General features: G+C 41.8%; 1 protein-coding gene across 1 annotated transcript; it reads right to left on the bottom strand.

Annotated features, from left to right (window-relative positions):
- rhag (Rh associated glycoprotein) lies at positions 1 to 12,541 on the bottom strand. Its single transcript, XM_012837555.3, has 10 exons — positions 12,194 to 12,541; positions 7,046 to 7,229; positions 6,523 to 6,673; positions 5,935 to 6,082; positions 5,114 to 5,280; positions 4,596 to 4,733; positions 4,078 to 4,199; positions 2,940 to 3,013; positions 2,417 to 2,490; positions 1 to 1,942 (listed from the first exon to the last, which is right to left on the bottom strand). The coding sequence occupies exons 1-10, from the start codon at positions 12,375 to 12,377 to the stop codon at positions 1,868 to 1,870; spliced, it is 1,317 nt and encodes a 438-aa protein (XP_012693009.1). The 5' UTR covers positions 12,378 to 12,541; the 3' UTR covers positions 1 to 1,867.
- Positions 12,542 to 15,378: the final 2,837 nt, after the last annotated feature.

Raw genomic sequence — 15,378 nt, 5'->3', positions numbered from 1 at the left:
TATTGTATAAAAGCAAGTTTATAAATGACAGTATCCGTATTCAATACATTGTACAAAGTGTGGTACATTTGAATCTCATTTGAAAATAAACATTTATGGCCAAGCCTTAAAAAAAAATAAAGTTAAACCTTTCTGGTGCACTACGCTTTACCTCTAAGACACAAGTTCACTATGCTAGCATTTACTGTAACATCTGCAAAGCTAAATACCTAGAGTCTAACCTATCCGTAGTCTGTTCAGTTTCTCCCTGTTCTCCACTGAGGGTCTATGGCCTTTGTGTTTACCACTACTTCCTTCTCCTCACTGCACTTCAGTTTCCATACTTTGCTGTTAGTTGTACAGAGTAAGTTAAATTGGTGCAGTACATTAATCCACTGATGTAAGACCAAAAGCCCCAGTACTAGTCGTCAGAAGAGATGCGGGGAAGACTAGAAGCAGACTATATCGTTATGTTTACATACATGCTGTACAAAAAAAAAGATTTAAGCAAAAGAAACTGAGGAAACTAACAAACAAAAGACAAACAACACAAGAGTGTGAACGGCTAATAGCTGTGTGTATCTATCCTAGCCCAGCATGCAGTCTGTTTCTATCTGAGGTGAGAGGCCTGAGGCCAGACAACATCAGGCCCTTTGGCTCCAGTGTGAGTGCCTGTCCCAGTAAAATAAATAAGTATACTTAAGCTGTGCTATTTTGGAACAACTGCATGCATAACATTGTAGAAGAGAATATCAGAAATATTTTGAAGTCATTAATCTGTTTGGAACATAGTAGGGTGTACTACTAAAAATAAGGTACATACTATTTCTATTTCATTTTCAATACAAGACAGTTGTTCCAAAATACCGCAACAGAAGAATATACACTTTTTTACCAGGCTATTTTTGCCTCTGAGGACCAGAAGCAAGCATAATATTTGTGTGATTGAGGGAGAGCTGCTGGACTAAAGACCAACACGCCCCTGCCTCACTTTCTCCTGAGTAATCCATCATACATTCTCAGAAAAAGAACTGGTGATGCCCCGAAGCCTTAAAGGTTCTTCTGCTTGTCTTCACAGGACATCTCTTAAAAGTTGTGTTTGAAATGATCAGGGCAACAACCTGTTAATGGCGTCCATAAGGAAACCTTTTCTGAGAGTGTAGAAAAGCTTATTGCAAATGAACAAATAAATCCATGAGTGCCCTGATATATGTGTTGTTATGTACATGTATGGGAATTGATTGTGCACACACCCCTCATAATCACCAGCCATACACAGAATAGCATTCTGTATTGTGGAATGTTTTCACACAGAATGTTCCCGCTATTGTCGTGATTCTCATAGCTCTTTTGCTTAATTTTATATTCACTAAGGGGGATGGTGAGAGTAACATTCCTCCTGATCACTTTTAGCTTAAAAAAAATAGATGCGGCTTTGCCTGGCATAAACTGTCCCGATTGCAACATTAAAGATGTGGGGTACATAACAAAAATACATGCATCTCACTGTCCAATCTCTTGAGAATATCTCAGTGATTACATTCAGTAGATGCTCTTTTAAAGCATATCCACCCGGCCACAAGACTCAGTAAGTTTCGATGTGGCAAAAGTAGCACTAAAGCACTGGCAATGTGAATTGTAATTAATGGTTGCCAACATTTTTTTTCTATTGATATGGGTTTAAAGTCCATTAAATCCAGCCAGTGCATCATTATACAATTTGAATCAAAAAACAAAAAGCGTGGCTCAAAAACCCAGTTAACATCTCAAATTATTCAGAATTTCTATTCCTACTGTCACAAAATTCTCTAAATCCCCCTGGTGACTCTCTTATGCCTAACTCACAACCATGAAGTGTGTGATAGCTGCACTCAAGCCAGGTTTGACCCTAAGCCTCTGTCTTGTTTTTGGAATGATCTCCGTGGGCCAGACTCTCCTCGTTCTCTTCCTCCTCCTCGGGAACCTGTAGAGAAATCACCAGATGATGGGACTGTCTACTCACAGAGATGAAAGGTGGACAGGTGGGATGTGAGGTCTTATTTGTCATGTTCCTCAAGATCATAACTTATGAGGGGACTTTAATGTATTTTATATTAATTTCATTTGATGAAGTCATCAATCTGGAATTATTTGATTATATATTATACTTATATATTATAAGTCAAGTGACACAAACATTATTTTATTTCATTTTGTGTGATCGGTCATAGCTGATGAGTCATGGCAGCAATAACCGCTGCTCATTGCTTTATACTGTGTTCATGGTTCATGGATTCATGGTTTTGAAAGTGTAAGTAGCATAGTACTAGGATGATGTACAGAGATCACATATTACGGGACAAAAGTCACAAGCTTGATGTCTGTGATACACCATGCCAGTTTTCACTAATGTTATCCTAAGAGGATAAAACATTCGTCGTTAAGGCAATACACTCACCTCCCAGTAGAGGGAGTCATCAAAGCAATTCTGGTCTGGTGGCTGACTCCAGATTGGAAGCTTCAAGATGAAGCCTGTTCAGAAGGGATATAGAAGGGTTAAATAGTATTCGTTATAATCTTATGTGTCTCTAGTTTTGCAATAATTTAACATTTCATGCATTTTATGTGTGTACACACAGTGTCCTGTCATGAGTCCAAATAAATTATACAAATGCTTTTTGACAATAGCCAATACAAATAAACACTTGCATGCATCCCTTAAAGCAGCACTAAGGAGTTTTTGGCTTGGAGCTCCCCCTAGCGGCGAAACCTGTTGAAATTTGCTTTCCTCGTTTTATGACAAACTAGTGAGTCAACAACTTTGCTAACACATTCAAACATCAAGCTAGTGCAATTGTTACATAGTGTTACTTTAATAGAATTGAACATAATGGTATGATTAACAAACAATACATTTCACACAGCAGTAATGAACAGGCTTTGAACTGTTATTATGAGGAGTAAGAGGACCTTCAACCCACCTGTGATGGCACCACCAACAAGGGCAATGCCCAGAGAACAGGCCAGGCCTGCAGCCTGCTTGGTGGCATCCGTACTGATTACAGGAGACATACAAACGAACTGAATTAGAATTAAATACATCCAAATAAGATCATGAACCAGATACCTGGTCAAAACGTGCAGTCTAATTAAGAAACAAATACTTGAACTGGACTGTGAAGACGATTACTTAATCAGCGTTGGTGGAACGAGCTGCCTAGCACTACCAGAGCAGGGGCGTCCCTCTCTACCTTTAAGAAACTCTTAAAGACCCAACTCTTCAGAGAGCACCTCCCCTCCCAACTTGCACATCTACTAGTAATTAACTTGCACTTACAGCAGTTACATTCCTGCACTTTTTTTCTATTTCTTGTAAAATAGTATTTATTGTTACACTAGGTCTCTATTGCTCGTAGCTTGACTGTTCTCTCCCTTGTACGTCGCTTTGGACAAAAGCGCCTGCTAAATGACTAAATGTAAAATGTAAATGTAATGTAGCTATATCTCATGAAGTCCTCATTAAAGCTGAAACATGGCTTTCGTTAAATCAACTCCTGGGGTGCATAAATCTGGATGGGTGGGTGGATGAGTGTTTAAGTCCTGTTGGAGACCCATTACAGTCATGCACTTAGACTGGCAGATATACTGGCAAGGCTAGTTTAGGCCCACTGGGTGACATTGATGCAAAAACCACATAATGTGTTCAAATATCTCCCTGTTACGTGGTACGTGCAATATTATCTAGTGCATTAGTCTTGCTCTGGATTTCTGCTGACATCATGGCATTAAAAGCAGATGAGAATTAAATTGTATAGTCACAGTGCTTGTGTTTAAGACTAACCCTTCCACATACTCTAATTTGCTCTCTTGGTATTGCTTGTAGCATTCAGCATCTTGATTCACTTTGGCACCTTTGAGAAATTAGGTTTATGTTTGCATTTCAAAGGCTCAGGCTTATGCACGGTTTTAATATTAATTATCCAAATCCCTTCACTGAACATGAATATGACTGTAAAACATGTAAATACACACATAATCATGAGCCATGAAACCATTACACAACCTCACAGCATCTCAGCCTAAAGATTGTTGTAGTGGTGTCTCTGAGCTCAGTCCCACCTCTCCAGCTTGCCGAGAGCAGCCGCCACGATTCCAGCCAGACCCCCCAGAATGCCGGGCATGCCGTGCAGGTTGTGGACCCCGCAAGTGTCCTGGATCCCCAGGTTAGATGCCAGGATGGGCTGAAGGGCAAATAAGATGAGAAGTAGGAAGAGTTTGAGGATTCCCACTGACAGCACATGTTCTATGACGGTGCATGTACTTCCAGGTCAAGTTGCTCCCCAAAAATACTGTGTCTGGTTCGCCTGATGAGAGTATAATATTTGTGTATGCATTCATAGTCGTTTGTGTCTGATATTTGTGAAGTGAGGAAGACAGATGTAATGATGCACTATAATTTGGCAGCAATATTCATCGAAATGGGCCAGACTGAGCACTAGTGTGACTATGCCAAATGGAGCTACGTCGTCTAAGAGTGTGATACTAATCATGGTTTCTGCTGTCCATTATGTTGTGAATGGATGCCGATGTTGGATCACCCTAACAGGCATACTTCTTGGGGCCTGTGTCCGACTTACAGTGAGGAACTTGAAGCCGAGGGTGGAGATGATGCCAGCCAGCATGCCAATGATCATGGCACCAAATGGGCCGATGGCCATGTTGGCGCAGGTTCCCACGGCGACACCTCCGGCAAGGGTGGCATTCTGAATGTGCACCTAGACAAGAGATAGACACAGCAGAAAGGGATCAATTAAACGTATAGAAAGTGAGTGAGAGGAGCAATGGTACAACTGGGAATACTAAACTGTGAGTAACTGTACATAAAGAATGGTCTACCACATAACTGAATATCATAGTATTAAACTTTACACACAGTTTTGAAAAAATGATTATTTGTTTAAAAATATTCAGTACGCACTCTTTTGTGTGTATTTAACATTAAACAGTTACAAACTAGGACAACTGGAGTGATTTCATACAAATATAACAAAATAGTACACACACAGATCAGTGTCTGAATATGTCTTTTAAAACTAGGTTCTGCATACATGCTATATCATTGAGTTTGCTGATGGTTTTGTCAAGCAAGGCTTACCATGTCGAGTTTACCCTTATGCTCAACCAGACTGGAGGTGGCGTAGGCGGACAGAGCGCACGCGGCCAGGGAGAAGTAGGTGTTGGTGACGGCCATGAGCTGAGGCATCCCTTTGTCAGCAATGGCCGAGTTGAAACTTGGCCAGAACATCCACAGGAAGACCGTACCTGCAAGGATCAAACAATTCATCTTCTGTTGATTGGCTGGTTGGTGTCATGCATGCCACCGTTGGTCATCCCCTGGTCAAGCGCCAGCGAAGTATAGCTCATGATGATCTGGAGCTGAACTGGTTACGATGCATGCTTCATGCTTCTAGTGAAATTCATAGGTTTGGTTCACAAGTGTGAATGAAATGTGTTCTGACAGGGTGGGAAATGTTTTAAATTATGTAAGTGTGATAAATTCAAAAACCACTAGGGGGAACTATTGTCTATGTGTTGACTTGAGTGAGTACAGCCATTATTCCTAGTCTCGTCTGTCTGTGTTCTCAAAAAATTGCCCTTTTGTGGTATAGCAGGATATAGTGTGAGTCTGTGTTTCTATAACTGCTAGATATTGAATATGCAACAGTGCAGCATTAATATACCTATTTGGGCAGATGTTAGACAGGCTGATGTAAGACTGTGGTTCACTTGGCACCATCATAAGAGGATCATGACAGTGGAGATACACTATTGGTGGACGGCCCAATATGAAATTGTGGTCCCCATTGCCCTGTGACAGTCTGGGTTGGGACACTCCCCACACCAGAGCTATGTCCCTTTGAACTGCATTACAAGTTAAAGAGGGCAGATATAACGGTGAGCAGCCATCACACATACCGATCATGGCGAACAGGTCAGAGTGGTAGACAGAGCCGTCGTTCTCGTGACCGTTCCTCAGAGCAGGGCGGTACAGCATGCGGGCCACAGCCAGGCCAAAGTAGGCACCGAAGGCATGGATGGTCATAGACGCTCCGATATCAGAGGCCTGAGAGAGAAAGAGAAAGAGAGAGAGAGAAAGAGAGAGGGAGGGAGAGAGAGAGAGAGAGAGAGAGAGAGAGAGAGAGAGAGAGAGAGAGAGAAGGGGATGGGTTGAAAGTTAGGAGAAAAAAAAGAGAGCCAGACAAGATTAATTATATAAGGGCAAAGTAGGCAAATGGCACAGGGAAAGTTTATTTACAGTTTATTCGATAGTCTTCAACCAGACACACATTCACACTTTGAATATCCTAGTAGGAAATAATCTCAGTGAGCTGGGAGTAATAGGCAATTAGAGCCAGGGTAGTTTATCGGTCGCCTGGCTACTTCAAATTGCAGTTGAATAACTCAACTCTAATAGCGGTTGGAAACAAATGGTTTACAAACATACAAAACACCATGCGAAACATTTAAAACAACATGCAAGACAGAAAATGTAATGTTACTCACTCCCAGAATTCCCACGACGATGTGCTCGTTGATGCAGAAGGTCGTGATCTCCAGCAGAGTCATGATGAGGAGCTGGACAGGACTGGTTTTCCCTAAGACGGCTCCAAAGGAGATGAGCACAGTGGCCGTGCTGAAGTCAGCGTTGATCATACTACACGTGACGAAGAAGAAGAAGGAGATGATGAAGCAGGAGAAGATAGAAATTTGGAATCACACGCGCTGTCTATCATGTTGAGTGGTGTTTCTTAGATCTTTTGTATGTTTGCATTTAGCTGTGTAGCAAAATTAAGCATTATCTAGGGTATAAGCGCACACATGCAAATCATACCTGTGCATGAGGTCTTTAACACTTTGACATTTTTTTTTGTTTTACACTTACTGGTAAATGGTGCAAATGAATCGTGTGAAATAGCGCAATTAGCTGAACCTTACTGTTAAAGCGTGCAAGTAAATACTGTTAAATAGTGTAATTACCTGAACCTTTTTAGGAAATGACAGTGATGCTGATTGAGATCTCACTTACTGGATGATGCCAACTTTGATCTTGCCATCGTCCATGTGCCAGACGTTCTGCAGCAGCAGGCCCCACTGGAGGCCAAAGGCGGCCAGCAGCAGGTTGATGCCCACACTGCTGAATCCATAGCGCTTCAGGAAGGTCATCAGGAAGCCAAAGCCGATGAAGATCATCACATGGACATCCTGAAACACTGTGAAACAGCAGGAAGGATTGGTGAGAATTGGTGGGAGAGTAATATCACTGGGAAAATAAACGCAAAACACAAAACAATTACATTAAAATGTAATGCCAGTTCTGCTTTTAGGTGTGATCTGCACCATTGCTATACAGAGCATGAAAGACTGAGAGTAGACACATGTAGTAATGCTATCTTTTGTCATATTCACAAATGATCTAATGACATATCAGCCAGTAATAACCATTGCTGTGTTTCATTATTATTGGCAAATGATCATGTGTGTGCATTCACATGGTTAAATAAACAATTGAAATATGTGAGTGGTAGGGACATTGTTTTTCCGCCCGTGTTTAAGTACTAGCCTCTAAATTAGGTTGACTGGATTAAGGCTGCCTGTTGTTTGACCCTTAAAGGACTCCTCAAAGTCCTACCTTTTCTCAGAGCTCAGACATTGCAAATAGCCTTTACTTGTCAAGAATCTGTTAAATCCAATTAGATGTGTGGTGGACAATGGCGTTAATGTCTTTGCTAACCCCCTGGTTTAAATGGCACTGGTTGTAATCTATTCAGTTCGTTCACATGAAACTAATAAAAGTAAACCTATTAGAAGGACAGTGAACACAGTGAGGAGCATCGGTAGCAGACTTCTGTTGAGTGTGAGTGTGAAAGAAAAACCTTGCCAAGGAAGTTTAGACAACAGTAAAACACCCCTTCATCCCAACTCATGCCCATCTATATAAAATAATAGTGCTCCACCATGTGCATAGCACTGCTGTGTGTTAAATCAGACCTGGTTAGAGACATATGCAATCATAGTATCTTAGGCAGGTTACATTTAAGACATGGAGAGGCGAACACTCTGTATCTATAACTCTCTAACTGTACAGTGCTTACAATCTATGGATCCATTTCTTTACATTAAAGAGGTTTGGCTCTAATCAAGGCTGTAGTGTGGAAGCCTTCACCACGCCTCAACTGAAAGCAATAGCACACAAACTCGGGCAGAAGAGGATATGGAAGGAGCTGGAGTCCAAACACTGGAGCCAGCCAGAGGCAGACCGAGCACTTAGGGCCCCATCAAAGCTTTTGGGCTCTTTCCACAGACAGCAGGATGCAAGGCTCAATCAGCAGTCACAGATTGGGATCAGGGGCCTGCGGGATCCATAATGATGGGGCATGTAGGTGTGTGTGCATTGTGTGTGTATGTGCATATTGTGTGTGTGTGTGTGTGTGTGTGTGTTTATGTGTACATGTATATGCATATGTATATGTGTTTGTGTGTGTGTTGTGTGTATGTATGGGTAGATACTTAAAGTGGGGTGTAGGGGCTACTCCTCCCAAGAGGCAATGGGTGAGACATGGCTAATCTGTTTTGGAGCTGGAAAAAGGGCCCCATCAGTCATTTGAAGTTCTGGCAACCACAAAGGTTTTGGATCAGATTAGGGTGTGTCCAGGATTTTACGGGGACATGGAGGAAACAGGTGAAGCCCTAAACCCATTAATCTCCCTGCAGTGGGTGCCTTTGTAGGCATCTGGAAAACCCATCAAGGTATGACTGCACTGGGAGAACAATCGTATCGCCTGGTTTCCAGGTTGACCCCCCTATTGTTGGGATCAGTGCGGTCGGGACGAGGTATGGAATTTGTCAGCATGAGGTAAGAAGAGGCAAACGCCCTTCAAATCAGAATTTAATTTTAATAATTTTTCTTAATGGCTTTTCAAGCTGGAAGAAAATAGTTATATCCAATCATGTCTCCACTGGGAGATTTCTGTGTGTGTGTGTGTGTGTGTGTGTGTGTGCATGTGTGTGTGTGCATGTATGTGTGTCTGTGTGCGTATGTGTGTGTGTGTGTGTGTGTGTCTGTGTGCATGTGTGTGTCTGTGTTTGTGTGTGTGTGTGTGTGTGTGTGTGTATGTATGTGAGTACATGTGGTTCCATGATGAATGGTGTATGTTTATGTGCTTAGGTTCCGGCTCCATGCAGTACCCTATCTCTTTCTCATCATCCTGGGACATCTTCCTCTCCATGGGGAATCACCAGCAGAGCGGATTGCCTATGGAGCGGCGATAGAGTCTCAGCCTAAACAGGAAGGAGGGCTCCTCTAAACAGATCCAGCAGGCGCTTTCACAACTGCCAAAATTGACAAATTACTGCCTTATCACAAGCAGCTCTTATGCAACCCCTGTGGCAACGATGGAGCATTTAGATTTTGTGAGGCAATGTGGGAAATTCACTCAATGTCGCATGTTGTTGAGATTTACTGTCTCATACCATAGTTTCTCATACATACTGTCTAATACCATACCATAGATTTACTGTCTCATACCATAGTAGCTGTCAAGTAAAGGACCCACAAAAACTTTTTTTTTTTTCTCAAGGGGAAGAATATGGCACTTTCTCTCACACGACTCAGGACCCAGGACAGATATAGATTTTCTCTGCCAGGTGGTTTCAAAAGAGCCGCCCTGTCAACATTATTTCTCTCTAGTCCTTCACTTTTGACCTGACCTGCTGTACTACTGTTTGATCAACCCCATGACAGCATCAGTCGAACCAGCAGGGACAAGGGGAGGTAGGGGGTCATCAGAGAGTTTGGGGTGGGGGGGTACCTAAGCTAGCATTCTTTAGCTTCCCACAGAGAAGGAATTCCTAGTCATCATCTTACCAAACTGCTACCGGCTATGCCTATTTGGGGCAATGGCTCAACTGTCCCACAATTCCAGGGAGACAAAGAGTGGGCATAGTCCGTTAAATAGCCGACATACTCCCTGGTGAATGGGCTGCATGGATCACAGGTTGTGTTGGTGTTGGGTGGTTTCCCATGCAGCCGAGGTATTCAAGGAATATATTGCTTCTGGTTGTTCCCATTGCACTTCCTTGTTTCCAGTCATCAAACACACTTAATTAAATCAAGGTTCCAGCTTTGTAAGCCTTAATTGCAATGAGGCGTGACACCATCAAATAACCTCTGAAGTGTTTAAAACATTTTTTGTTAGTTTTTTCGTTTGGTTTGCTTGTTTGTTTTAATCCTTAGTATAACCCAATTACAATCTTTCTACACTAATTTCTCCCCTGAGAAAAATCGGGACATTTTTCTCCCTCATTTTTTTCACTGTCTTCATTCACCGCCTCACATATATTGTCTTTTCTTTGAAGTAGTAATTGCTGCGGTCTGGAATGCTGTGTGTAGATTGCCGATACCCATGCACGGCATGGCATGCCACAAAAAATTCCCACAATCTCTCTGTGGCGGTGTATTTGTTTTTCCTTGTCTGTACCATGTTACATGTTTACCAAGGGTCAAAGGCAAGCAAGATCCTGAGACCAGACAAAAAGAAACTTAGTTAGAAGACTACGTTAGAAGGTTGTTAAAAGATACACACACACACACATACGCACATGCATAAATACATATATGCATACATACACACATTCATACATACATACCCACACACACACACACACACACACACACACACACACACACACACACACACACACACATACACACACACACCAAGCTATAATTACACACTTATGCAATTAGTCCATGCATGCATGGAATTGCCTAACTTGATTAAGATATAGATCAATGAGCCTTTGTGCAAACCATACTCTCTTTATCCATAAAGAAGGCACAGCAAAGTACTTCTATTCAACCAACCATGCCAAGGACTCTACAGAAGTTGTGTATTGGCTTATTTGACCTGAGCATCTCTATCAACCCTACCTGATTGCAACAGATTAAACCCTTAAAAAAATGTACTGATCAAAACAAATATAACTACCGGCTGTCTCTCTCTGTGATACATGTCTTTTCACACTGCTATAAGCTAAACGTTTCCAGTTTGAGCTCATTTCAAGTAACTTGCCTTCCCCCACACCAGCCCAGCATCAGCTCCTGCCCAAACTACACCCCAAACAAACATTAATTTACTGAGATGAAGTTGGAGAATCAGTTTAAGACCAAACTAGCAGATACACCGTTTCCATTGGAGAGGGTGAAGTTTAACCTCAACAAAAAAATATAGCCCCTTCTTTTATAGCCCCATGCAATGCAGTTATTTTCATGTGGGCTCCACAGATACGAGAGGACTGCAGTTGCAGCTGGGCGGAGACCCAAGACCCTGTGAATTGGCAAGAGAGATAACACCTTGGTGAAAGTTTATATCCTTTCAAAGTTAAGTAAAAGACTTTCCTCTGTGCCCTGACCAATCAATCTTTTTTTCTTTTATTCTACTCCTTTCCTTGTTCCTTGTTCCTTTCTTTCTTTCCCCCTCTCACTCTCGTAATTTTTTTTAGGATCCTTCCTTGTTGAAGTGTTTTAAGGTATTTTAATGACCTTGTGATAGGATTCTAGATGTCCTTAAACAGCCCTCAGCAGCTCCAAATTAAAGTGTATCTCATCTGTAAGTAAGTCCCCACTTAGCCACACACACAAAACACAAACGCACACACAAAAACACACGCACATGCACGCACACACACACACACACACACACACACACACCTCCATATGTTTTGATCAGTCACATACATCATCCCATGTCTTGGACATGTCACACAATCATCTACTCAAGTAAAGCAGAGGCCAATTACGTCACCGCACTTTATTAAAGATCAGGTGATGCTCTTCCACATCTGATGAACATGCAATTATTTACAACTTGTTTAATTCCAGTACATCATCCCCACATTCCTGTAACCCAAAGGCCAGTTTCCGCATCTCTCAGCAAAAAAAGGGATGGAATTATTGATCTCTGCACAAACATCTCTAGACACACTCGCTGCTTGGATCACCATAGTATCTCACTACCACACCTCTTCTAGTGAACTTACTCACAAAGATTGGAGACACTCCAAACAGAGGTTTAAGTTGTTTGCAAAAAACCTCTTGAAGAAAGAAGGCACACCGTGAAGCCGGGGTGACCCTTCATGGTCTAAGGTGCATTAGGAGATGAGTGTGTCTACTTACTGGGGTACAGCGCCAGAGGGTCCTCCTCGTGCGCGGGTTCCGTCTTATTGTCGTCATGGTGACCGTGTGAGGACTTGCCGTCATCATAAACCACAAACACGGCGTAGAGGATGATGGTGAGAATCTCCAGGGTCAACGCGATGATGGGGAACTTGAACCTCATGTTGGTGGCGTACGCTGGCATAGTCAGTCCTCTCCTTCCCACTCTGGGTTATCTCCCTGTTTCTCTCTCTCTCCGTCTGTCTGGCACTCTCTTGCCCGAGCGTTATCTGTCCTCAGTCAGGGGCCGGGGGTGGTGCGACAGGGGGGCCGAGGCACAGGGGCCTGGTTTTAAGAGCAGTGCAGATTCTGACATGGGCCAATAGAAGCCAAGAGAGGCGCAGGCCAGATGGTCACACCCCTCCTGCACTTTGCTTGTGGGGATGGGCTTCCTTCTCTCTTGCTGTCTCTCTTACCCTCTCTCTCTCTCTCGCTCTCTCTGTGTCTGTGTCACTCCCCCCTGTATACTCTCTTTGCATGGGTTACTTACTAGCCTGTGGGTGCTTCAGCAAAGAGGTAATATGGCAACTAAGTGTGAACTGTTAGGTCTTATTTTACATTAAGTGCCTTTATTACAGAGTAAAGCTAGTCAAGTTTGTTTACATAGTACAATTCATACACATTGTTGATTGATTGAAGTCTTTACGAATGAGCAGATCAAATAAAAAGAGATTAAAAGGGAAGAGTGCTTTAGATCAGTTAACAAAAAGCATCTGATAACAGTTGGGTTTTAAGTCTAGATTTGAAACTGACTAGAGTGCTTTTGATGTCATTGTGAGGTTGGTTCCAGAGCTGAGTGCCATCACAGCTAAAAGCTGCTTGTGGTCAGTTTTTTTTTTCAGCAGCTGAGCCTGTTCGGTTTTTCTTTTCTTTAAGGCCTGTGAAAAGATCATTTCAGTAGTCAAACCCGCTGAAAATAACTTCAACCCTGCTGGAAAAGGGTTATTACTTTCACGTGGTTGTTAAAATTGAGTTAGCAATCAATTAAGACACCAAGAAGTGTCCTTCGCTTTACTTTAAGTCATTTTGTTTGAGTAGCAATGTTTGAGTCTCTCCTCATGATTCTCAAAGAAAATTATTTCAGTTTTGTCCATTTTGAGATATCCAGGTGTTTATTTGATCAATGCATTGACAAAGAGATTCTAGCGGACCAAAGTCTTTAGATGGGAGGGCTAGGTATATTTGGGTGTATCAGCATATCTAGGATAAGAAATCCTATTGTCTTTAATGATTCGTCCAAGCAGGAGTATATAACGGTTGAATGATAAAGGCCCCTGGGACACCACTGGTCAAGAATGTTGGTGTTGTGGTAAAGATGCTCCTGTCTTGTAAGTATTATCTTGATAACTATACCTGAAAACCCAATCCAATGTTCCAATCTGTGCTGTAATATTTTATGATCATCAATGTCAAAGGCTGCACAAAGGCCCAATAACACCAGGACTGATGTTTTGCCTGAATCGGTATTTGACGTTAAATCGGTAGTTAGTTGATTCAAAACTACACTTCAGTTATTTGCGAGCTGTTGGATATAGTTACATTGTTAATATTTCTATTGATGATTGTTAGAGAAAACAAGTTTTCCTTCAGTCTTCCTTACTTTTTAGAAGTGGAATTTTGTTTCCATGGTGCTGCCTGTTTGTTGGTGACGGTCTTAACCTTTACTGGAGCAATGTCATCTATAATATTTACCATTTTTGAATTCAAATTGTTTGGCAAATTATCTACAGAGTCAGACAATTTACTTCAGACCCTTGAAGATGCCTGCTCAAAGAGAGTACCTGTGTGATCTATTCTTAATGTGTGGTGACAAAGACACAAACGACATCAAACAGCACACAGAAATGACCAGATAAGGCCAAGTCATTGATGGGACACAAGGACAACACATCCTGTTCTCCAGATAACCTACATGCAACTTTAAATTCCATGATATGAAAAGACAATCAAATCTACAGACAATAGTTTGCTTTGCTCATGAAGAAAATGTTTAGCCGAGTGTTTTGGGGGCCTGTAAACAGTTATTAACAAAATCTGAGAAGAAAGCTTAATGAGAGCACATAGTTATTCAAATGATTTGAAGTCACCAAATGATGACTATTTGCACTGAAAAGATTATCTGAATAGTGTGGAGATTCCCCCTACCCCCTTTTTCTCTTTTGCCTCTGAGCATTCATAAAAAGTGAAAATAAAAACTTCCTTGCTGGCAAATGGACCACTGATTAAAGTTTGCATTCCTTGCTCATTAAAGACACAAAGTTCCTTAAAATCTTCTTGGAGGTATTACTGTTCCCTGTAAATGTTATTTGCACCAACATGCACTATAATGCGTTTGATAGTTTTATGGCTTGACACCATTTCTGAAAGTTAAATAAGGTAGGAAAAACTATTTAATTCTTATGTAAGTAAACTTTACTAACCCAAAACCTAATCGTAACCCCAATTAATCTACTAATAACTAACATTATAAATTATTTGTGCTTAACGGCCTCATAACACTTAATACAAAGTGGAGCCAATTTAGAATTCATTCAAATTTCTAAAAGTGGACAACACACAACTGATCATTTTTAAGTGCCAAAGTGGAGACCAAATGTATTGATTTGAAGTGCTTTAAATGGCTGACTAACAGCTGGAATTTAGCCTAGAAATACTTGCTTTGTCCTCTATTTGGAACTCCTAAAAACGCTTGTTTTTGGGAAGTCCTGCATTTTGTGACTGATGCTGACCTGGTATGAATTCATGATTCACATGATTCACACATCAGGCAAACCCAGGCCAGTCTTTGGTAACTGGCACATCACACACACTCGGTCCCCTCGCTGGCATTTCTCCGCTGTTCACAAACACTCTTCCTCTTTCCCACCACAGCCTCCGCAGTGGAGGATTTCTGAGTCTCTTGGGCCTTGTGTTTAGCAGTGTGCCCTGAGACTGGTTCCCATACTGAAGCATGGCCTCCCCTGAACGGTAATGGCCGCAGACAACTCCCCCAGGCCAAGGGTTAAAAGTTCACTCCAAGGGCATCAGTAAAACATACTCTATGCATGCACATCACATTCAAACAGCTGGAATCTGAACTTTCTTCTTTGAGTTCCTGGCAGTTGGTGAAAATCGCAACCACATGTGAAGTGCATTAGGATACTAAT

Source organism: Clupea harengus, chromosome 15 (assembly GCF_900700415.2).
Source record: "Clupea harengus chromosome 15, Ch_v2.0.2, whole genome shotgun sequence".
Lineage (NCBI taxonomy): Eukaryota > Metazoa > Chordata > Actinopteri > Clupeiformes > Clupeidae > Clupea > Clupea harengus.
The sequence above is the reverse complement of the archived record's forward strand: the minus strand, read 5'-3'. Positions and strand labels throughout refer to the sequence as shown.

Excerpts from the sequence above, each read along its gene's own strand:
- rhag (XM_012837555.3), bottom strand. The coding sequence starts at position 12,377 with ATGCCAGCGTACGCCACCAACATGAGGTTCAAGTTCCCCATCATCGCG. Across the intron at positions 7,230-12,193 it reads CCCTCTGGCGCTGTACCCCA|TGTTTCAGGATGTCCATGTG; the intron begins GTAAGTAGACAC and ends GCTGTTTCACAG. Across the intron at positions 6,083-6,522 it reads TCGTCGTGGGAATTCTGGGA|GCCTCTGATATCGGAGCGTC; the intron begins GTGAGTAACATT and ends TTTCTCTCTCAG.